Below are 24127 nucleotides of genomic sequence, written 5' to 3'. Positions count from 1 at the left end.
TTCCAACAACATAGTTGTTGGAAAATCTGTTTTCAATTGTATCCAACAACTATAATTAAGTTCATACTCAAATTTTTAAAGAAAAAAAGCCATCACTGGTGTAGTTTATAGAAAGAAGGAAGGGGACTCATGAAAAATGAGCTTCAAGTACTTTCCACTAACATTGGGAAATCCTCAAGTATTAAAATGAATTTCTACGTGTGCAGTCCATACTGGTCACATCAATGAAAATTCAGGAAATAGTATCATCACACAATTTGTGCACTGTTGGATGCCACTCCAGATGTCCTGGGTCCTCCATGTATCAAGTACAAGGACCCAGAAGTAAAATCGAGGACTTTATTGAAAGTAGCTACATAGGTAGACAGGGTGGTGAAGAAGGAATTTAGTATGCTTGATCATTGCCTTCATCAATCAAAGCAATGAGTACATGAGTTGGGATGTCACGATACAACTGTTCAAGATGTTGACGAGATCACACTTGGAATATGCTGTGCAGTTTTGGTCACTCAACTATCAGAAAGATGCCATTACAGTAGAAAAGAAACAGAAAACATTCACAAGAATATAAAGAGAAGCTTTGTTTCCAATAGAATCAATATCAAACAAGTCAGTGAAATTAAGAAATGTTGATCTATGAAATGCTTGATAATTTTGCATTTTGAGGCAGGATGAGCCAAGACACATTAGAAGATGGCCACAATCAAGTGAAGGACCCTGAGAAGTTGGGACTCGTGATTGCACCATGAATAAGCCGCCAAATATTCTGCTAGCATGTGGGAGTATGGTTGCTGTTATCAGGAGTGAAGGGCTTGAGTTACAAGGAAAGACTGGGACTTTTCTTCCCGGAACACAAAAGGCTGAAGAATGACCTTGTTAGAGGCATATTAAATTAATAAGCAATTTAGTCATTTTCTTTTTTCCCCCCAGTGAAGGAAAGTCTAAAACCAGAGGAAATTGATTTAAAGGGAGCCTGATAGAAAGGTTTTGCCATTCAGAATGTAGTGGAAAGAGGAAATGGTAGAGGTGGATACAATTGCAACATTTAAATAATATTTTGACAAGTACTGATGTAGGAAAGGTTCAGAGGGACCAAAAGGGGACGTGGAGAATTTGAAATGGTGGGCCTCTTTCCATGCTGTAAAACTCTACGACTTAATTAGCATCGAATCAACAAATTTTCTTATCAGATGTCTTTTCAAATAAAATTGAAATTATATAATGAGGTACAAAACAGTGGCACCATAAATAATTCAATTTTTGTGTCTAGGAAATTGTAGATGACAATCAAAAAATGTGGTTAGCTAGTAAATAAATTGACATAAATAAACTGCAAGATTAACTATTTGCACATAAAACCTTAAAACAGTTAAAATATGCTTAGAAAATCACTAATTCTCATTAATTTAAATAATATTTAATATCAGGAAGGCAGGAACATAAAAAGAAAAGTTTATGACTCACTTCTGACACCAACGGTCATGACTTTATAAATCTCTAATAATAATTGGAAAATGGTGCAAATACTCAGCGTTACACTGCATTAGTGTTAAAAAAAAATTAATGTTTCATGACAATAAGCCTTCAACAGGAGAAAAAAAAAGGAGAAATCAGACAGATTGCAGAAAAAGGAGTAAAGGGAATGTAAGCAAGAGAACACAAATGAAGAAGGACTAGTGCTGGCTGGGAATGGATCAGGATGAATCCTGACTAATTGCAGTCTATCTGCATGGAGGAGATGAAATTAGAGGTAGATAAATTAAAACAGAAAAGGAAAACCAAACCAATGATTTGGATTGTGAAACTCAAAATTTTGGAGACGCTGGAATTCTGAATAAGAGTATACTCGAAATAGCGGGTCGTGCTTCATTTATAGAAAGAGGAAAGATTAAATTGATGTATTTAGTTAACAATCTTTCGCCTGAACATGGCAGTTCTGATACAATTTGGAAGGGCTGGTTGTCTGAAATTGTTGGTCCTGTAATCGGCTGAAGTGTATCAAGTCAGAAGATAAGATGATGATCCCTAGGTTTAAAGGGACAGTTTAAAGGACTAAAAACAGAGAATGATTTTTATATCAGATTTCTATTCCCTTGTGATAGACGGAAGAGCGGTGGAGATAGAGAGCGACACAGGGACAAGACTAAACGTTCACGGGACTTTGGCCACTGAAGTGTTCACAACAACCTACTATTCATTGAACACACACCTGAATATCCAACAGACGTCGTGCCACAAAAACCTCAGCTCTCGCTCCGTTTTAACGCAGCAACACTCCCTCACCCTGGCACCCTCCTTTCATCTGGGGTCCGTTCTCGCTGTCATTTAGTTGTCCTTAGCTTTGCCTGAGGTATTTCAACGTTGAGCTGATGTTATTTTTTTTTTTTAAAAAAAACAAGCCTTGTTTCAAGTAGAATCAATATCAAATAAGTCAATGTGAAACTATAACATATTGATCGATGAAATGTTTTGATCATTTCGGATTGTGTGGCAGGATAAGCTATGACGCAGTCGGAGACGGCCACTGTCAATCGAAGGCCCCTGAGAAGTAGGGACTCGTGCTTGCACTATGGAGAAGCGGCCGAATATTCTGCTGTCAGGTGGGAGAGCGGCGACGGGGGACGGTGGACACGATAGGGGGACGGGACAGGGCGGGGGACACGAGGAAGGGGGAGCATGAAGTGGGGAGGGTGGCATGAGGTGGGGGAATCGGGGGGACTGGGCGGGGGACACGAGGAAGGGGGAGCATGAAGTGGGGAGGGTGGCATGAGGTAGGAGATGGGGGGGACGGGGGGGGGACGGGGCTGCACTGAGTCTACTATTTGCATATTGCTTGGCATTTCTTTTGTTATAGTATTTTGTAATATGTGTGAATGGGATGAATCTTTTCAGAGGATCATTCTTGGCTATATTTTGTAAACATTATTCCGGTTTTTTTCGGGGGGGAGGGGTGTAATATTCTCATGATGTCCATGCATTTTTCTGCACTTTGACCAACACATTTGTGCCTAACCTTATTGACGTCCCAGCTTCACAACATTGAAAATCTAAAACTTGACTCTGAAGGAAATATTTAGACCACACATGTCAAACTCAGGCCCGCGGGCCAAATTTGGCCCGTGATATAATTATATTTGGCCCGCAAGATCATATCAAATATGTATTAGAGCTGGCCCGCTGGCCGCCGCGCCAGTATAGCGCATGCACAGCTAATACTACAAATCCCAGAATGCTTTGCAAATGCGTTGGCGCCGGCCCGTCAGCCCGCTAATCGCCCCCACCTCCTCTCTTTACTTTCATTAGCATCTGCGACCTGTCGCCTAACTTACGAAAAATGGCCAAACGAAAGACAGAAAACAGGACCTTTCAATACAGGTGGGGAGGCAAACTCTGACCCCAGAGTTTGATGAACTTGCATCTACGAAGAGATGCCAAGTATCTGCTTTAGACCCAGGTGCATCAGAGTAAATCACAGTGTAGCAAGCTAAGCTTGGATTAATATTTTCTTTGGTTAACTTTGGACTGTTCATAGTTGAAAGATTGGATTTTCATTGAAGCAAGTTGTTATTTTTTTGACTTGTTGGCTTGTGGAAAAAAAAATACATTTAAAAGGAGCTCCAAGGCAAATAGTGCCTTTGGAAGACTACACAAAAGAGTCTGGAAAAACAACCAACTGAAAAACCTCACAAAGATAAGCGTATACAGAGCCGTTGTCATACCCACACTCCTGTTCGGCTCCGAATCATGGGTCCTCTACCGGCATCACCTACGGCTCCTAGAACACTTCCACCAGCGTTGTCTCCGCTCCATCCTCAACATTCATTGGAGCGCTTTCATCCCTAACGTCGAAGTACTCGAGATGGCAGAGGTCGACAGCATCGAGTCCACGCTGCTGAAGATCCAGCTGCGCTGGATGGGTCACGTCTCCAGAATGGAGGACCATCGCCTTCCCAAGATCGTGTTATATGGTGAGCTCTCCACTGGCCACCGTGACAGAGGTGCACCAAAGAAAAGGTACAAGGACTGCCTAAAGAAATCTCTTGGTGCCTGCCACATTGACCACCGCCATTGGGCTGATATCGCCTCAAACCGTGCATCTTGGCGCCTCACAGTTTGGCGGGCAGCAACCTCCTTTGAAGAAGACCGCAGAGCCCACCTCACTGACAAAAGGCAAAGGAGGAAAAACCCAACACCCAACCCCAACCAACCAATTTTCCCCTGCAACCGCTGCAACTGTGTCTGCCTGTCCCTCATCGGACTTGTCAGCCACAAACGAGCCTGCAGCTGACGTGGACATTTACCCCCTCCATAAATCTTCGTCCGCGAAGCCAAGCCAAAGAAGAAGAAAAGCTATAGAGAAATATTATTTATTGAATTTTTTATTTCTCATTTGTTAATGCTTCTTCTGGAAAGAGTTTAACCAAAACTATTATTAAACATTTATTTTAATAAGAAAAAGTTTAACATTACATATGTTGAAAGAAGAGAAAACATGCAGATGTTGTTGAAAATTTTCAATAAATACTTAGTTTGGCCCACGACTTAGTCCAAGTTTTTAATTTTGGCCCTCTGTGAATTTGAGTTTGACACCACTGGTTTAGACTGTGAGATGCCTATTTTTAGGAATTCAATCGGTTGGATTCCTTGGAAAACAGACAAATCTGGCAGAAATATATGTCCTTGGAGGGTATGAGAGGAGGTCTCCAAGACTTGGGAAGAATTACAATTACACAGACAAAGCACAAAAGTTGGATGAAAAGTCAAGTGTTCCATACTCGTTGAAGTTCAGAGGTGTTGTGTTGTGAATGGGAAAGGGCTGAAATAGGAGAAAGGAAGAGAAGAGGCTGGGGGAGTGGGAGGAAGGAAATCAAGAGAATGAGGGTTGGGGGTTACTATAAATTGGAGGTCAATATTGATGGCGTCTGGTTGGAGACTGCCAAGAAAGAATAAGAGGTGTCATTCTTACAATTTGTACATGTGGTCAATCTAGCAGTACATGAGGCCATGGCCAAATATGTGTTAGTGCAGGGGTGGAAAAGAAATGGCTGACCATTGCAAGGCCCTTGTTTTTGCAACAGAAAATGTGAAAGTACTCACTAAAGCAGCTTTCCCCACTACCTCCTCCCATCTCAAAATCAGAATTTATTATCATGAAGATGTGTCATGGAATTTCTTGTTATGCGGCAGTATTACAGGTGCAAAATTGGTATTTAAAAAAAAAATTAGTACTACTGTGAACCCAGAGGACCCCAAAACCCAGCAGGGATAGAAATTCACCAGGACAAATGTTCACTTAAACAAAAGTTGCTTTTAATTATCTTTAAACATGAAAACAGGATCGGACTTTAACGTTTTACTATTAACTTAACTTAACTCCCTTCTAATTCTAAGCACACAAGTATGTGATGTGTGTGTAAGTTCAAAAAAAGTTATTTGATTTGCAGTCCAATCTTACTTCTCATTCCTCCAAGTTCACTGGTTGCAGACAATTCTTATACTGTGCACAGAATTTAACATTTATGAATCTTCACCAGGCTTTGGTGCTGAAAAGGTATATGGTTACTGCTCAAGAAGGTTCTTGTTGGTTTTTGTTGCTTATTGGACACCCACAACTGATTCCTTCTGATCAGCCACTTCAGTGTCTTGCCGAAAAAACTTGCCCCATCAGGGTTTTCCAGATGATAACCTCTTTCTTTCAGGTCACCACAGAGTTCCTTTTCTGTTTCCCTTAATTCAAGTGAAATATTATGCAGCCAGCCATCTCCTCTTGTGTGGACCACAAGGACGTTGACGAGAGCTCACAACCCGTCTTCAAAATGGGTTTTTTCCACAAGCTTGTCATGTTCTAGTCCCAGCTGCTGCTGCTTAACTGTTGAACTGAACTCTCACTCGTGACCCTCTTCAAACAGCCAATTTCTTTCAGACGGACTGTGGCTCCAGACCTAATTTTCTGAGTTCATCTGTCGCTTTTCAAAACAATAATCCATTACTCCACAGCATATCCAATTAACACCTACTTGTGAAGGCCTTATAAGCATCCTTCAAAGTTTTTGCAAAGGCACCTGGAGCCTGCACTGTCTGGGTTGAGCAGAGCTCTGGCATTTTAAATGAGATCTGTTTTGTTAAGTGTTTTGTATGTTTTTGTGTCCTACACTAAAATACTTGCCATAATTTATCTCCTTTAAAGCACATTTATATCCTTCCTTTGGCTTGGCTTCGCGGACGAAGATTTATGGAGGGGTAATGTCCACGTCAGCTGCAGGCTCATTTGTGTCTGACAAGTCCGATGCGGGACAGGCAGACACGGTTGCAAGGGAAAATTGGTTGGTTGGGGTTGGGTGTTGGGTTTTTCCTCCTTTGTCTTTTGTCAGTGAGGCACATTTATATACAATATAAAATATAATGTTATCTGTCACAGTACAAAAGAAGAGAAAAAAATGAGGTAGTGTTTTTTTTTTGAAACTTTATTTATTAATTTTAACATATAAAGAAAGTCAGTAATTCACATACAAAAAAAATACAAAACGAAGTAATACAAATACAAAGTAACATAATTAATACAATACCAATCTCAAAATCTCCCCCTGACAACTAAAAACTAAGACTAAAAGAAAAGAAACTATTTTTAACCCCTAAACCCCCCAATGAGGTAGTGTTTGTGGTTCATTGTCCATTCAGAATTCTCATGGTGGATGGAAAGAAGCTGTTGGGTGTTTGTCTTCAGACTTCTGTTTCTCCTTCCTGATGGTAGCAGTGAGAAGAGAGCATAGCCTGGGTAGTGAGCATCCTTGATGATACAGACTGCTTTCTTGAGATACTGCCTCTTGTAGATGTCCTTAATGGAGTGAAGACTAATGCGCATGATAGAATTGGTTGAGTTCACAACTCTCTGTAGCCTTTTCCTGTCCTGTGCATTGGCATCTCCATACCAGATAACGATAAAACCAGTCAGAATGCCCTTCATGGTACATCTGAAGAAGTTTGCAAGAGTCTTGGTGACATACCAAATCTCCTCAAACTCCCAAAGAAGGAAAGCCATTAGCAAGCCTTCTTAATGATTGCATTGACATGAAGGCCCCAGAATAGATCTTCAGAGATGTTAACTACCACAAATTTGAAGTTCTTTACCCTTTCCACTGCTGAACCCTCAATGAGGACTGTTATGTGTTCTCCTGTTTTTTTCCTTCCTGAAGTTCATAATCAATTCTTTAATTTTGCTGACATTGAGTGCAAGGTTATTGTTGTGACGCCATTCAACTAGCTAATCCTTCTCACTCCTGTGTGCTTCCTCATTGCTGTCTGTGATTTTTGCCAACAACTGTGGTGTCATCACATTTGCTGATGACACCAGCAAATTTATCGATGGCATTGGAATTGAGCCTAGCCACAGGATCATGGGTGAAGAGAGAGTAGAGCAGTGGGCTACGCACACATCCTTGAGATGTGCCAGTCCTTGACTGTTCTCAAGACAGGAGATGACAGAGGTAAATGTGTGGAATTAATTATCTTAAGTGTTGAGGTGGAGGAAAGGGTGAAGATAAATTGAATAGGAACTAAAAGTAAGTTTGAAAATTATAGTTGTTAGGGAGGTTATTTATTGTCCTTTTTAAATGTTCATTTGCCAGTTGCTGTTCAGGAAACAAATTCAATACTCACCCTGTACTTGGTAATTGTTTTAACTTCAGTTTGTCTCCAATTTTTTCATTAATTAACTTAAATAATCAACCTCTTTGATAAGCAAAACATGTTTTGCCTCTTTATCCTGCTAATGCCATTCTTAATTTTGTGCAGCTCGAATAAAGTTCTGCTATTGACTGGACCTCTTACTTGTAAATTGAAGCTAATAAAATGATACTGCTTTTGCACTATCTGACCATTATTTTTTCTCTGTAAAACTATATTTTGCACTTTTGTTTTATTTTTGTACTACCTTTTGTCCTCAAGGATAAATTGAATTGCCTGTATAGCAAGCAAGACACAGTTTTTCACTGGATTGTGGTACATGTAACAGCAAATGATTCAGCTTCATTCAATGAAAGGTAGATGGTTAGACTTCCTCTCCTAGAAGCTGGTCATTGCTGGTACTTTAGAGGTGCAAATGTTACTTGCTACTGTGAGAAACAGAATTTGCTCGATACAAAAATTGAGAACAAAGAACATTTATTATACAACAATGCAAAGTTGGGTGCTTCCCCTTACCCTGGGAATACACACACATACTGGGGCTCACCCAACTTTTATACAGTTCATTTCAGTGTAGAGGTACCCTCCCCCCCCTAACATTCTCTTATCTGTAGAACTTGCTAATTCTGTCTACGGCTTACTAATTACAAATGCGGAACTTGCTGGATAGAAGACCCTTATCTTATTCAGACTAACTTTACTTCCATTCTATTATCTACCCTTATCCTATTCATACTGGCTTGATTCATTACACATATATCCATACTAGTTTTCTTCATCTCTCATATTTTCATATTGGTTTTACTCATCTCTCACTACTTGTGTGCCTGAATGGTAACTTGGTCTTGCTGCATGCTTCATTTACTGATTATTTCTAATGGTTAAAGTAGAGCAGTGGTTTTCAAACTGCCCCCCTAAATTCACATTCCTCCTTAAGCAATCCTATGCCATAAGTGCTCTGTGATTAGTAAGGGATTACTTAAGGTAGTACCTGAGTGGAAAGAAAACGGTTTGAAACTACTGTTTAATCGTACTGTTTAATTGACTTATTAGTTTCATAACTCCAAAGGAAATGGACCAATGACAATTTTTCTCAAGCAAAATATTTCAGTAACATTTGGGTCTAGAGCAGTGGTTCTCAACCTTCCCACTCACATATCAGCTTAAGCAATCCCTTACCAATCACAGCACTTATGGCATACCAATTTGGGGAAATGACTGCCACAGGTGAGATTTAAAAGCATGTGGTGGGGGAGAGGAAGGATCACATGGAGAGACAGCAATTTTCTTCCTCAAGAATTGTCCTTGAACATACTATACTTGAGGGCAATACACAAAAATGTTGGAGAAACTTAGGAGGTCATGACGCATCCATAGGAAGCTGTAATGCCACTGATTTACCGAGTTTGCACACAATTAAAGAATACACTCACTCATTTCTTTCAGCACAAAATGTAGTAATTATTCTCTTCAAACCCTACACTGCCTTCTTCAATTCCCCAAACACCACCCAACCCAACTCCTCGGACCTCACTGGCTCTCTACCACACTGGTGATCCTGACGCTCTCACTCACTCTCCTCCTGAGATCCATCACCCATATTCTAACATACCCAATCATGTGCACTATTACTCCTGCGTGTCACTTCGCTTGCGTCGTCAGCAGCAACTGTCACCTCTCCCAATGCAAGTCAGTGCACGACCACAACAGCCCTCTCCCTCCTCTCAGCCTCCAAGCCATGCAAGGAGCTGAATTATTGGAACTATCCTTGCTGACAGTTTGGGCTAACATTGTATGATACTGCAAGAAAAATGATGTACAGTCCATCCGGCGGGGTGCGACTAGTCCTCCGACTCTGGCCCCGATGCAGAACACGGACCATCAATGTTCGCCGGCTTCAATCTATTGATAGAAACCGTGTCAGCTTTTTCCGTTCCTGTCAATCACAAAAGTCTCCGGGTGGCATGGTAAGACCTGAAAAGGACCATCATAAATGGGCTGAAATGGTTTGTGAACAGCAACATGTCTGAGGAACCCATGAGTACAGCGTCGTAAATCATTTGGCACATACACTGCAGGCAACGCATGTTGCATAGGAGTAGGTTGGAGTAATCTCATGTATTTCCTGAAGACAATCAACATAACTTGCCAGATCATCGAGCATTGTCCCTGGACTTGGATTCACAAACTTATCGGGCAAGGTCAGTGTAACTCTGCTGCTGAACATCCAAGATCTGCCATAACAGCAGTATGCACATCAAGGAAAACCATGGGCAAAAGTTCACTCCGCATCTGGAGATATGTCAGTGACAGGAATGGCCTCCTAATAGTCCAGTCCTCACACATTAGCAGATAAGTATATCCCTGGGATGTCAGAATGGGCCTACCAAGTCCAGGTGCATGTGATGGAAATGGGAATCTGGAACAACAGAATCCTCCGGCTTGGATTTCTTGTGTCTAGAGACTTTAGAGCTTTGACATGGCAAGCAGGTCCTTGTCCATAATCCAACATCCCATACAAATAAGGGCAAATGAAAGGTTCCATTATCTGTTTGCTGCTTTCCTGCTGATTAAGAGAAGAAGCCAATCCTGTCTCCATTGTGGAGGTCATGGACATAACTAGGTCGGCATGATCCACCAACTGATCAAGGGTGGACATTTGAAAGATACTCACCAAATGCCCTTGAACTCGATGAGGTAAACATTGGAGGAATCTCTGTTTCCAAAAATCCTCTTTTAACAGGATCTGTTCCAGCTAGCCTATGCCATCTCCTCAACATCTGTGACGGTTGCCTATTGCCTAGGCTGTTATCAGCTGGTAATTCGGCAAAATGAGTCTCCCTAAGTGGCTGAGTGCGCCACAGAATAGCAGCCTTAATGATGTTGTTTGGGAGATTATCATCTGGAAGCACTAAAACATCCTTCACTTCACAGGCAATCTGCTCTGGAAGACACGCCACAAGTAAACCATATTTCATCTTCTGACTTGACTCACCTGGGGCGGAGAAACGCGCATCGAGAATCGTGATCCACACAGAGCATTATTAATAAAAGGGGGGGAGGGAGTATCTTCAATTTGACCTCCCTGACCTGCTCCTGTAAGGGGTTTATTCTCAATACTATCCATTTTAAACTGGAAAGTGCCATGAACTCACGGGATCGCCACTTGTAACAGCTCTGAGTTACCCAGTTTCCACACAATTAAAGAATACACTCGATTCTTTTTAAAAAATAAGGAGTTGATTAAGATCCTACACTGCCTTCTTCAACTCCCCAAAGACCACCCATCCAAACCCCTCTGACCTTCTCATTGGCACTCCACCACATGGGTGATTCTGATGCTCTCACTCTCCTTCTGCGTCCGAGATCCATCACCTGTGTACTGACGCTTAATGCACTGTGTATGCACATTATTATTCCCGTTCGTTGCATCACATATCATCAGTGGTGACAGGCACCACTCCTGAGGTAGTTAAGTACACGACTGTGACAATGTAATGGGTAACTGACGTTTTGAGCCTGAGCCCTTTGTCAAGGTATGCGCCAAGAATGGATTTGCTGAGGCTCACTTTCCACACAGATGGTTTAACAATCGGTCACAACAGTGGTTATTTTTACTGTCCTGGCAGGCACTCCATGTGTTGGAAAAACCACCCTTGGTAAAGAGTTAGCTGAAAGAATTGGACTGACGTATGTGAATGTGGGCGAACTTGCAAAAGAAGGTGAAGATGAATTGAAACACTGAAAATATTAATCAGCAAATTACTGGATAAGAGTTTTGTAACCATCTTACCTGAATTTTGTATGCTTCATTTATTAAACTATTTGACAGCAATCTATTTTTAAAAATTTATATCTCTTAACAGTATTATCCTTGCAAAACCTAGTTAAAAAGAGAGATTAATATTGCAACACAAATGTATTCAAGCTTTAACTAATTTTCTGCAAATTAAACTAGTGTTAGTGAATGTTGTTTATCATAATTTAGCTCCTTTATTAAATTAAAATATTAACTTTCCACTGAATTTTCATAATTTATGGAAAAAATTTACAATACTTGGGCAAATTGCTTTTAATGTTTTTGTTACCCTTTTTACGTACTAACTTTGATATTGATCAAATCTGTAATTTTAGATTGCCAAATGTTAGTGAAAGTGGAAAGTGATGAAATGCTTGTCCAGAAATACACAATTGGTTTTTGAAGCAATTGCCTAATTTCTTTCATTTTGTTGATTGTTTTTCTTCTTTAAACTTGACAAAAAAGAGACATCATGCATTTAGATTTTGAAAAATCTATGGAAAGTGATGGAACTATTTTGTGGTATTTTTCCTGATTCTGTGTATCAATCTGTGTTTAATATTTGTGATTTTATCTGTGGTTTTCTCAGAATTGATATTTCTGGTCAAAAGAGAGATGTAAATCAATTTTTCTAATTTTTTTTAAAACCAAGGTCAGCTTTATGAAGGCTTTGATGAAGAATATTCATGTCCCTTTCTGGATGAAGATGGGGTGAGTATTGTAGTCTAAAATGATGCTCTCAAACAAATTGAAAATTTTTGAATGCATTGAATTCTTTCGTCCATTTATTTTCTGTTCAAGGGCTGATTTATTCACATTCAAATGTAACTTTATTTGCATATGCTTGGAATGCAAAATCATAAAACACTTTTCAGTTGTTTCCTTAATTTCATAGAACATCAAAGTATAGGCCAGTGGTTCTCAACCTTTTTCTTTCTGCTCACATGCCACTTTACATAATCCCTATGCCTTTGGTGCTCTGTGATTAGTAAGGGATTGCTTAAGGTGGGATGTGAATGGGAAGGGTGAGAATCTAGACCCAATTGCTACTGAAGTATTTTGCTTGAGAAAAATTGTTATTAGCCCATTTCCTTTGGAGTTATGAAGCTGTGCACATAATGAGTCAATTAGATATGATTAAAACAGTGGTTTTCAAAACTTTTTCTTTCCACCCACATGCCACCTTAAGCAATCCCTTACTAATCACAGAGCACTTATAGCATAGGGATTACGTAAAGTGGTATGTGAGTGGAAAGAAAAAGGTTGAGTCCACTGGTATAGGCCATTTTGGCCCACGATGTTGTGCTGGCCTATGTGAACCTACTCATCAATCTAAACCTTCCCTCCTTCTCACCCATAACTCTCTAGTTTTCTTGCAATCATGAACCTGTCTGTCTTTTAAATGTCTCTATTGTACAACCACCTCAGTGGAGTTAAACCTGAAGTTAAAGTTTTGTTTAATTTTTGTTATTTTATTTATTTTTGGTGAGTTTTAAGCTTCAACATATGATGATTTTTAACAAATTTTTTAACAAGGTTATCTCTGGTTTGTTCTATCCACTTTTCATCTGCATGTTGAATATTATTTCATGATTTTCACTGTGGGGCATCAGCCTTGTATAACCATATAACAGGTTATGGCATGGAAACAGGCCATCTCGGCCCTTCAAGTCCACGCCGGTTCACTCAAACAACTCTGCTAGATCCCCCCCTCCTATTCTCCGCCCATAACCCTCCAACCCCCTCCTATCCATGTATATCCAGCCTCCTCTTAAATGAAAGAATTGACTCTGCCTCAACTATTTCCTCCAGAAGATTATTCCATTCAGCCACCACTCTCTGAGTGAAGAAGCATCCTCTAAAGTTTCTCCTAAAATTTTGCCCCCGACCCTCAACGTGTCCACTTGTTTCAACCTCCCCTGCTCTCAGGGGGAAGAGTCTACTTGCATCTAGTCTATCTATTCCCTTCATAATTTTAAACACCTCTATCAAATCCCCTCTCAACTGTCTACATTCCACTGAATAAAGTCCTAACCTCTTCAATCTTTCTCTTTACTCTTGGTATTTTAAGCCAGGCAACATCCTTGTAAATCTTCTCTGCACCCTCTTCACCTTATCTATATCCTTCCTATAATTTGGAGACCAGAACTGAACACAGTACTCTGAACCTGGCCTCACCAATGCTTTAAACAGTCGCAGCATCACTTCCCAGCTCCTATACTCTATGCTATGATTTATGAAGGCTAACATACTAAATGCCTTCTTAACCACCCTGTCAACATGGGAATCCATCTTCAAGGAATGATGCACAATAACTCCAAGATCTCTTTGTTCTTGTGCATTCCCCAATGTTCTCCTCTTTACTAAATATGTCTTTTGATTATTTTTTCTGAAATGAAACACCTCACACTTCTGCACATTAAATTCCATCTGCCATCTTTCAGCCTAATTTTCCAGACAAACCAAATCCATCTGTAATCCCTGAAAACCTTCCTCGCTATCCACCACTCCCCCTGTTTTCTATCGTCTGCATATTTACTACTTACCTAGTTAACCACCTCATCATCTAAATCATTAATATAAATTATGAACCACAGAGTAACAAGCACTGATCCTTGAGGCACTCCGCTCGTCACAGGTTTCCATCCTGACAGACAGTTGTCCACCATGATCCTCTGCTGTCTCTCCTCCAGCCACCTCTGAACACATCTTACTATTTCTCTATTAATCCCTAGTGACTGAACCTTCCTTACTAACTTTTCATGTGGAACCTTATCAAAAGCTTTGCTAAAATCCAGATAGACTACATAAACTGCCCTACCTTCATCCACCTTTCTTGTCATTTCTTCGAAAAACTCAACAAGGTTCGTCAAAAATGACTGCCCCTTCACAAACCAATGCTGGGTGCTCCTGATCAATCCCTGTTTATCTAAATATGTATACACACCATCTCTAAGAATAACCTCCATAACTTTCCCTACCACCGAAGTCAAGATTACAAGCCTATAATTACTTGGCCGACACCTCGTGCCTTTTTAAACAACAGAACTACATTAGCAACCCTCCAATCCCACGGCACCACACCCTCCTCCAGTGATCAGTAAAAAATCACTGTCAATGGCTTCGCTATTTGCTCCCTGACCTCCCTTAATGTCCTGGTGAAAATCCCATCAGGACCAGGAGACTTATCCACTTTTACTGACCCTAGCAGCTCCAAAACCCTCTCTTTTCTAATCCCTACCTTTTCCATAACTAAGCCATTTGCCTCACTTATCTCACATAGTCCAATGACCTTTTCCTTTGTGAACACAGATGAGAAAAAATCGTTTAATATCTCTTCCATCTGATATGGTTCCTCACACAGTTCACGGTTCTCATTTTCCAGCGGTCCTATTCTATCCTTAACCCTCCTTTTACTATTCACATATCTATAAAAACCCTTAGGATTCACTTTTACTTTATCAGCTATTGACACCTCATACCTTCTTTTTGCCTTTCTAATTTCCTTCTTCAGGTTTTTTCTGCAATCTATGTAATAATCATACATCTTATCCATTTTTTGCTTCTTAAATTTAGTAAATGCTCCCCTCTTATCCCGAACCAACTTCCTAATTTTTCCAGAAAATTATGGTTCTCTTCAGCTTTTGGCCTTGCCTTTCGATCTAACTGGCACGTAAAGATCCTGTACTCTCAATATCTCTTCTTTAAATACCCTCCAAATCTCCTCAATCCTTTCCAGAAAAAAGATCAGCCCATATAATTTTCTGCAAATCCTTTCTCATTTCTTCAAATCTGGCCTTCCCCCACTCAAAGACTTTCAACCTCAGACTTGACCTATCCTTTTCCATATTTAAGTTGAAGCTAATGGACCCATAATCACTGGAACCAAAGTTCTCACCAACGCACACTTCTGTCACCTGCTCTATTCCGACCCTTACAATAGATCTAATACTGCCTCCCCTCAACTGCTGCTGTAAAAAGCAATCGTGAACACATTGTACAAAGTCTAAGCCGTCCTGTCCTCTCACTGATTGTGTTTCTCAATCAATGTTAGGAATATTGAAATCCCCAACTATCCCAACCCTATTTCGACTACACATCTCTATTTCAGCTATTTCCCTTCCAGTTCCCTATCCTCTTTTGGCAGCCTATAATATACCCCTTTATTTGTAGCCTCACCTTTGTTATTTTTTAGTTCAACCCACAGAGCCTCTCGCGATGAGTCCTTCAGTCTGTCTTGCCTCAGCACCGCTGTAATATCTTCCCTGACAAGCAACGCCACACCTCCCCCTCGTGCCCTGCCAATTCTGTCACGTCTAAAGCAGCAAAATCCCGGAATATTTAACTGCCAGTCACAACCTATCTTCAACCATGTCTCACAAATTGCTATCACATCATAACGCCACATGTCAATCCACACCATTAGTTCATCCACCTTGTTTACCACACTCTTTGCATTGAAACAAGTGCATCTCAGAGATCTTTCACATTTAACTTTCTGCCTCTAACCCTCTCTACAATTGTTACTATGGCCACTATTTATTTCCAAAAAGGAACTCTGTGATGACCTGAAAGAAAGAGGTTATCATCTAGAAAACCCTGATGGGGCAAGTTTCTTCGCAAGACACTGAAGTGACTGATTTTAAAAAAGGAATCAGTTGTGGGTGTCAGCGTACAATGAATCTCTGAAAACTTACAAAAACCTTCCTGAGCGGTAACCATTTACCTTTCAAGCACCAAAGCCTGGTGATCTTTATAAATATTAAATTCTGTGCACAGTATAAGAATTAACTGCAACCAGTGAACTTGGAGGAATTTGAAGTGAGATTGGACTGTGAATCAAAGAATTTTTCTAAACTTACACACACATTACATACACGTGCCCTTAGATTAGAAGGGGGTTAAATTAAGTTAATAGTGATAAGTTAAGAGTTTAATCCTGTTTTCATATTTAAAGATAATTAAAAGCAACTTTTGTTTAAGTAACCATTTGTCTTGGTGAATATCTATTGCTGCTGGGTTTTGGGGTTCTCTGGGCTCGTAACACTATCACTTTCCATAAAACGTAAAGCATTAACAAAACTAAAATGGTTAATGTCTCTAGTTTGAACCCTAACTGAGGCTGTGACAATTCAGTTTCCTGTGGATCTGTGGTGATGCATTTTCCATAATTCTGTTGAACATTTTTGAATAAACCACTTTATTGGCTGGGCTTGTTTAGAACATGCGTTTGCTCATTGCAAATTGGGGTGAACTGGTAATGATCCTCTTGTTTGCATTTGGAGAGATTTTGTGCATGTAATCTCCATTTTATATTGACAGAAAACTTCCTCCTAATGGAATTTGATTTGCAGGTGGTTGATGAACTGGAGGATAAGATGACTGAAGGTGGGGTAATTGTGGATTACCATGGGTGTGATTTCTTCCCAGAGCGCTGGTTCCACATTGTCTTTGTTCTTCGAACAGATAATTCAATTCTATATGACAGATTGGAAAAAAGGTATTGAGCATGTCTATTTATCTAAAATGCTGTTTCCAAAATTGCTTGGTGCTAATTCTCTTAAACCCGTTAGGTGAGCTGATCTTCAGGATGCTGTTGAGAAAAGTGAGACAAGGATGTGGCAGTGGTTTCCTCTTGTACTTTGTCCAGAGGCCCCACTATTTATTTGTGAGGCACAATAACAATTGTCAGAAGAAATTAATTCAATGTATGGAACAACCAAGTTTTGCTTTAACTCAATATCCACATGTACATCTTTGGGGTTATTAATTAGAAATTATCTGTTTAACACTTCCTTTTGCTATTGCAAAATCCCTGATGCGCAATTATTTTTCAAATTAAGAAAGATCAATTCACATGTCATAGATTAGATAATCCTGAATTATGTTCATCTCAACAGTTGAAACTAATAGATCTAGAAATGTGAGATTTATTCGGTTTGGAAGGCAAAGTGGTAACTAATATCTTCACAGCTATTGCTCATGCTGTTCCATTTGGATTAAAGGAAAATTTACAGTGTTTGATAAATATTTTGATTGATCCACCTTCCTATAATGGAATCATGAAGATTCCATACTGAAGTGACAGGGTTGAATGATTCTAGGTTAAGAATTCAGTTTGCCACTTGTTAGTCTGAACCAGTGGTTTTCAAACTTTTTCTTTCCACTCACAAACCACTTTAAGTAATCCCTATGCCATAGATTCTCTGTGATTAGTAAGAAATTACTTAAGGTGGTATGTGAGTGGAAAGAAAAAGTTTGAAAATGGTTGGTGGGACTGATAAAGTTTGACTGATATAGACCAATATCTGATATTTAATTACCCATGTAAAATCAATTTTATAATTAATTGAAATATATGGTTAAATTATTTTGAGAAAACATGATCTTGAAATTAATTAAAATATTCCTTTTTAAACTATAATTTTGTATTTTACTTTCTAATAAAAGGAGTTATTTATGATGCATTTTGATGTATTCGTGTTGCTTTTCACCTATTAATGAAACTATGTAATGTTCAAAAAAGGTGCTCGTGAAAGTCATTGTTTAATTTATCATTATTCAGGGGTTACAGTGGGAAAAAACTTCAGGACAACTTACAGTGTGAGATTTTCCAGACCATCTATGAAGAAGCAATGGAATCATATCGAGAGGAGATTGTGCATCAGTTACCCAGCAACACACCTGAGGACCTAGAAAGGAACGTAGAACAGATTGTACAGTGGGTCGAACAGTGGATGAAAGATCACAATTAAATGCTGGCAATTAAGGAGCGTCTTGTGTTTAGAAGATGGGTTGCTGGCACGAATAAAAACTAATATGCTGAGATAGCTGCTTCTCAATTATTATTATCATTATGGAAATGAACTGGTATTTTAAGCAGTAGAAATCATTAAAAAAATCATTTGGGCAATACAGAGATGTATTTATTAAGTATCTTGGGACAGAATTGTATATTAGTTATTGCACATGATTTTGCTATTAAACCAAGGTGTGCAAGTCAATATTGCTGAAGCTGGTAAAGGATTTAAAAAAAACACTACTTGTCATTTACTGATGCACTTTCTATCTGTTTTGAAGAAACTAAATAGACTCTCTTGGGTAAATGCACTTAAAAATGAGAAAACCAAACAATAGGACTTGGTTGTACATATTGAAATAATGGGATTGATGATAGTGAACTTTCTGATATTGGCTCAACTAACCAATTCTTCACCCATTATTCATTGGGTAGTACTGTCCCTTGAATTAGAAGTTAGAGTTTAAGTCGAATTTCTTAGACCTCAGCTGAAAATAGAAACGGGTATTTCGGGGCAGTACTATCAGAGCTTTGCTTTGTTGTAAGTACCATTTGTTTCGAAGTGTTTATTTTTGGAGGATGTGGGTAAATTGAAGTCTTCATTGATGGTCCCCACCATTTCTGATCAAACTTGAGCTCAGTGGCATATATAATGGATACACTTGATCCATCAAACTCATTATTCTGTCTGATTTAACTGGCTGGTAACATACACCTGGATGTTGAAAAACAATATTAACTTTATGTAAATGTTATATTGGTGACAAAATCTTTGTTTAAAACTTTTATACTATCTGAGCATTCATTCAAATTTAGTATTTTGTACTTGGTCATTTCATACAAATATCTAAAGAAAAGTTGAAAAATTTTGAAAGCTTAAAAACTATGATGCAGAACATTGTATTTTTTTTGTAATTTAATCTCTAAATGTAATTGTTATTTCTTGATAAATAATAAGGGTGTCACTTTAGACACTCTTATTTCAAAGTATTGTTAAGTCAACTGGACCAAGTTTATTTAGGAACTAGTGTACTTATGATTCACTTTAATCTATTTATTCAATTTACAACCATGAGTACTTCAACAAGGAAAAATTTTTAATTAGAGATTGAAATTGCCATGACAAATTGAATCTTACTCTTGACAATATAAAGATATAATTCATAGAATACAACCATCTGCAGCTTCCTCTAATCAGTCCCACCAACCATTTGCAGACTCTTATTTCCCTCTATCAGGGATAATTTTCAACTATAAAATGAGTTGGAAGAAAATAGACTATATTAATTTCATATTTCTTTGTGTATTAAGGACTTTACTGTAATTCACTCACTCCATTTTATGATCGTTACATCAGAGCACAGGGTATAAGCCTTTCCACCTAAAATAAATATAGAAATATCATTATGTTACTGGAATGCACAAACGTGCTGAAGGAACTCAGCAGATCACACAGCTTCCATAGGAAGAAAAGGGTAAGTAACATTTAAGGCCTGGGCCCTTCATCAGGTTTCTTTCTCTGGATGCTGTGTGACTTGCTGAGTTTCTCCAAAGCATTTGTGTATTACCATTGACTCTGTTTCTTGTTTTAGATTATGTTCCTGGACTTATTTTTGGAAAAACAGAAAGCCAGCATTTATTCCCTATCCCTAAATATCCTGAGCTTTTTTGAAAAATAGCTTTCCTTTTGGACAGAGAATTCCATAATGTGCATCCAACAACAATAAAAGAACAGGGAGCTAATCCAATGGGGATCCAATGGAACCTGCATGTGGTAGTACACACTTCTGGGAGAGCTTGTGCAATGCTGTTGAAATATTATGGTTAACTAACTCAAGTGCATTTTGTCGATGGCAGTGATAGGAGGAACTGATATTATAGGGTGATTAATACAAAATAAATATAGTGGGCTGATCAGAATGATTCCAAGCTCTTGTGAGTGTTGTTGGAGCTGCTGTCATCCAGACAATTAGAGCTAATGCTTCATAATTGTCTTCTGAAAGCTATAAAGAAATTACAGTACTGTTCATGTGCACAAAATTAGAATTTTGTTTTTAAATATGAAGGGGGTTAACTTTCAGGTGACCGGTTCATTAGAACTGGAAAAAGTTTAAGCACAAATATCTAAATTGTCAAGAAGGTGAGTAGGAGAGGAAGGAATGAAATCTCAAGTCTTGTTAGGAAAGTTTAAATGTCAGATAATGGTTTAAAGTTCACAGGATTGGGAATGGAAGAAGTAAAGATACAAAAGATGCATTGTGAAGATTGTAAATGAAGATAAGGTGAGGCATATTTTTCAAACATTCTTTGATGAAAGGCTACATTGAAAAACTTAAAGTTGATGAATTTCAGTATCATTTTCTGAGGTGGAAAATGGTATGTGTCATGACTTATTGTCAAGTGCGATTTAAAAAAAAAAAAAAAATATTTTTTTAAAAAAGCTAGAGTTCATTAAATGTGTTCAAGATTGTTTTCTGAATCAATTAGAAGAACCGACTCAGGACAGTGTAATACTGGATCTCCTGTTAGGGAACGAGCTAGGTCAGGTATCAGACATTAATGTTGGAGATCCAATTGGGTCTAGTGATCATAATTCTGTTAATTTTAAGGTAGTTTTAGGGAAGAGCAAGGAGGGGCCTAAAGTTGAGGTTCTGAGCAAATTTCGAAGGAATAAGAAGGGATTTGGGGAGTATTGAGTGGGACAGGATATTTTCAGGTGAGGGTGTAAATGAAAAATGGAGGATATTCAAAAAAGAAATTTTGAGGGTACAGAGTAGTTATGTCCCAGTGAGGATCAAAGGAAAGGCTGGAAGTCATAGGGAGGCTTGGTTTTCGAGGAATATTGGAAATTTGGTTAGGAGAAAAAGGGAGGTGTACAAAAGGTATAAAGAACAGGGAGCTGACAATTTGAAGGAGGACTACAAGGAGTGTAGAAGGAATCTTAAAGAAATTAGAAAGGCCAAAAAAAGGCACGAAGAGGCTTTGGCAGACAGAGTAAAAATAAATCCAAAGGGTTTCTATAAGTACATTAAAAGTAAAAGATTAGTGAGTGATAAAATTGGACCCCTTGTAGATAGCGAGGGTAGGCTGAGTGAGAAGTCAGAGGAAATGGGGGAAATTTTGAATGATTTTGCTAGGGAAAAAAATATTGAACCAGTTGAGGTAAAGAAAAATAGTGGGGAGGTAATGAAGCATATAAGGATAACCGAGGAGGTAGTGATGGCTGTGTTGAAAAAGATAAAGGTGGATAAACCTCCAGGACCCGACAAAATATTCCCAAGGACACTCAGGGAGGCTAGTGGACAGATAGTGGGGCCATTCACAGAGATATTTAGGATGTCACTGGCCACGGGGGTAGTGCCAAAGGATTGGAGGGTGGCGCATGTGGTTCCGCTGTTTAAGAAAGGGTCTAAATGTAAACCTGGGAATTTTAGGCCCGTGAGTCTGACGTCTGGTGGGCAAGTTGATGGAAAGTGTTCTGAGGGATGGTATTTACAAATATTTGGAGGTACAGGGATTGCTTTTTGTCAGGGGTAGATCATGCTTGACAAACCTGATTGAGTTTTTCGAGGGGGATGAAGGGAAAGCTGTGGATGTTGTCTATTTAGACTTTAGTAAAGCTTTTGACAAAGTTCCCCACAGGAGGTTAGGAAAAAAGGTGGAGGCATTAGGTATAAATAAGGAGGTAGTGAAATGGATTCAGCAATGGTTGGATGGGAGGTGTCAGAGAGTAGTGGTAGAAAATTGTTTGTCCAATTGGAGGCCGGTGACTAGTGGAGTTCCTCAGGGATTGATCCTGGGTCCACTATTTGTTATATATTAACGATCTGGAAGTACGGGTGGAGAATTGGATAAGCAAGTTTGCGGATGATACAAAGATTGGTGGTGTTGTGGACAGTGAGGAAAATTACCGTAGATTAAAAGGTGATTTAGGAAGGCTGGAGGTGTGGGCTCAGAAATGGCTGATGGAATTTAATACAGATAAGTGTGAGGTGTTACATTTTGGAAAGGCAAATCTAAATAGGTCATATGCATTAAATGGTAGGCTATTGAGATGTGCAGAGCAACAAAGGGATTTAGGAGTTGTGGTAAATAGTACCCTCAAGGCTGATACTCAGGTAGATGGTGTGGTGAAGAAGGCATTTGAAATGTTGGCCTTCATAAATCGGAGTATTGAATTCAAGAGTAGGGAGGTTATGATGAAATTGTACAAGGCATTGGTGAGGCTGAATTTGGAGTACTGTGTACAGTTTTGGTCACCAAATTATAGGAAAGATATAAACAAAATAGAGAGAGTGCAGAGAAGGTTCACGAGAATGTTGACAGGATTTCAAGGTTTGAGTTACAGGGAAAGGTTGTGCAGACTGGGGCTTTTTTCTCTGGAGCGTAGAAGATTGAGAGGGGACTTAATAGAGGTGTTTAAGATTTTAAAAGGGACAGAGAAAGTCAACATGGATAGGCTTTTTCAATTAAGAGTGGGGGAGATTCAAACTAGAGGGCATGGTTTAAGATTGAAGGAGGAAAATTATAAGGGGAACATGAGGGGAAATTTCTTTACGCAAAGGGTAGTAGGGATGTGGAATGAGCTTCCGACAGACGTGGTCAAGGCGGGATCATTGGTTACATTTAAGGAAAGACTGGATAGTTACATGGATAGGAGAGGACTGGAGGGGTATGGACCAGGTGCTGGTCAGTGGGACTAGGAGGGTGGGGATTTGTTACGGCATGGACTAGTAGGGCCGAACTGGCCTGTTCTGTGCTGTAAGTGGTTATATGGTTATGGTTAAATATACATTAATATATCTAATCAGTATAAATTGAAATGTAAATATTCTGAGTATAACAGCCACTTATTAATAAAAAATTATAATTATCATGCACAACGTACATAATTTTTTCCATTATTAAACAATATTTCATCTCATTATGCCATTTATTAATATCAGTCATATTTGTATCTTACCACTTACTAGCAATACATTTTTTCACTACGGATAAAGCTAAATATACAAAAGCAAGCTGGAACTTAACTAATCCCAAGCCTTTCAGAGGTTGCAAACTACCCAATAAAAATACTGTTGGATCTAAAACTATTTTAATCTTATAGAAATATTCTAAAAACGATTGAATTTTGTTCCAAAAAGATTGCATATGACCAAATAGCATGAAAAAAAGTTCCAACCGTATCACCACATTTAAAACACAAATCTGATTCATTAGAACCATATTTTTTTAATTTTTCAGGTGTCAAATATAGTTGATGTAAAAAAAATTAATTAATCATTGCATAACGTGCATTGATCAATCTAGTTACACTCGAAGATGCTTTTAGCGTGATTTTCAGAAAAGATAGCTCTATTGCATTGGGCTGATTGAAGATTAGCATGTGGGGTGGAGTGGAGGTGTTTGGCAAGGTTCCATTAGACCCTCAGCATTGATTATCTTGCAGCAGTGTGGTTGAAACACTTGGAAATTGACAGTGTTGGCTCTGTTAGTGGCAATATTACTGTGGACAATGTGGATATTATTGCAGACCTTTGCAAGGGTAACCAGTCAGTGCACAATAATGGTCCATTAACTTGATTATAGCATATAAATCAACACTTAATAAACCTTTAAAGTCTACTCCATCTCGAGGAGCCATAGTACAAACACATCTGCAATTCCCTGTGAATGAAAATATTGACTTGAACTGAAAGTTGGTGTGCTGGAGAAGCTAGAAAAACAAAAAAAAACTGTGAAACTCCAAGGGTGAACTAGGTATTTTAATAAACAAATTAAGTACTTTGCCAAACTTTATGTTTTGCATCTTATGTTTTTGCATGATCATTTGTCGAGATGCTACC

At 38.9% G+C, this 24127-nt stretch overlaps 2 protein-coding genes across 3 annotated transcripts in view; one reads left to right on the top strand and one right to left on the bottom strand.

Annotated features, from left to right (window-relative positions):
• rad17 (RAD17 checkpoint clamp loader component) overlaps positions 1–2311 on the bottom strand; it is a 51688-nt gene extending 49377 nt beyond the window's left edge. For both annotated transcript variants that reach the window (XM_069936596.1, XM_069936588.1), the window contains exon 1: positions 2210–2311. The gene's annotated coding sequence lies outside the window, so the exon portion shown is untranslated. The remainder of the gene's footprint in view (positions 1–2209) is intronic.
• Positions 2312–2520: 209 nt separating this feature from the next.
• ak6 (adenylate kinase 6) lies at positions 2521–18310 on the top strand. The gene is made up of 5 exons (XM_069936573.1): positions 2521–2600; positions 11313–11405; positions 12135–12193; positions 16837–16982; positions 18048–18310. Exons 1-5 carry the CDS (start codon positions 2570–2572, stop codon positions 18235–18237), a joined length of 519 nt encoding a protein of 172 aa, XP_069792674.1. The 5' UTR covers positions 2521–2569; the 3' UTR covers positions 18238–18310.
• The last annotated feature ends 5817 nt before the right edge of the window (positions 18311–24127 follow it).

This window comes from Narcine bancroftii, chromosome 1 (assembly GCF_036971445.1).
Source record: "Narcine bancroftii isolate sNarBan1 chromosome 1, sNarBan1.hap1, whole genome shotgun sequence".
Lineage (NCBI taxonomy): Eukaryota > Metazoa > Chordata > Chondrichthyes > Torpediniformes > Narcinidae > Narcine > Narcine bancroftii.
This window is presented reverse-complemented; position numbering and strand designations above follow the sequence as displayed.

Coding starts and splice junctions, on each gene's coding strand:
- ak6 (XM_069936573.1), top strand. CDS start 2,570: ATGGAGAAGCGGCCGAATATTCTGCTGTCAG. Junction 11,406..12,134: donor GGGCGAACTTGCAAAAGAAG/GTGAAGATGAAT, acceptor TTTAAAACCAAG/GTCAGCTTTATGAAGGCTTT. Junction 16,983..18,047: donor TATGACAGATTGGAAAAAAG/GTATTGAGCATG, acceptor ATCATTATTCAG/GGGTTACAGTGGGAAAAAAC.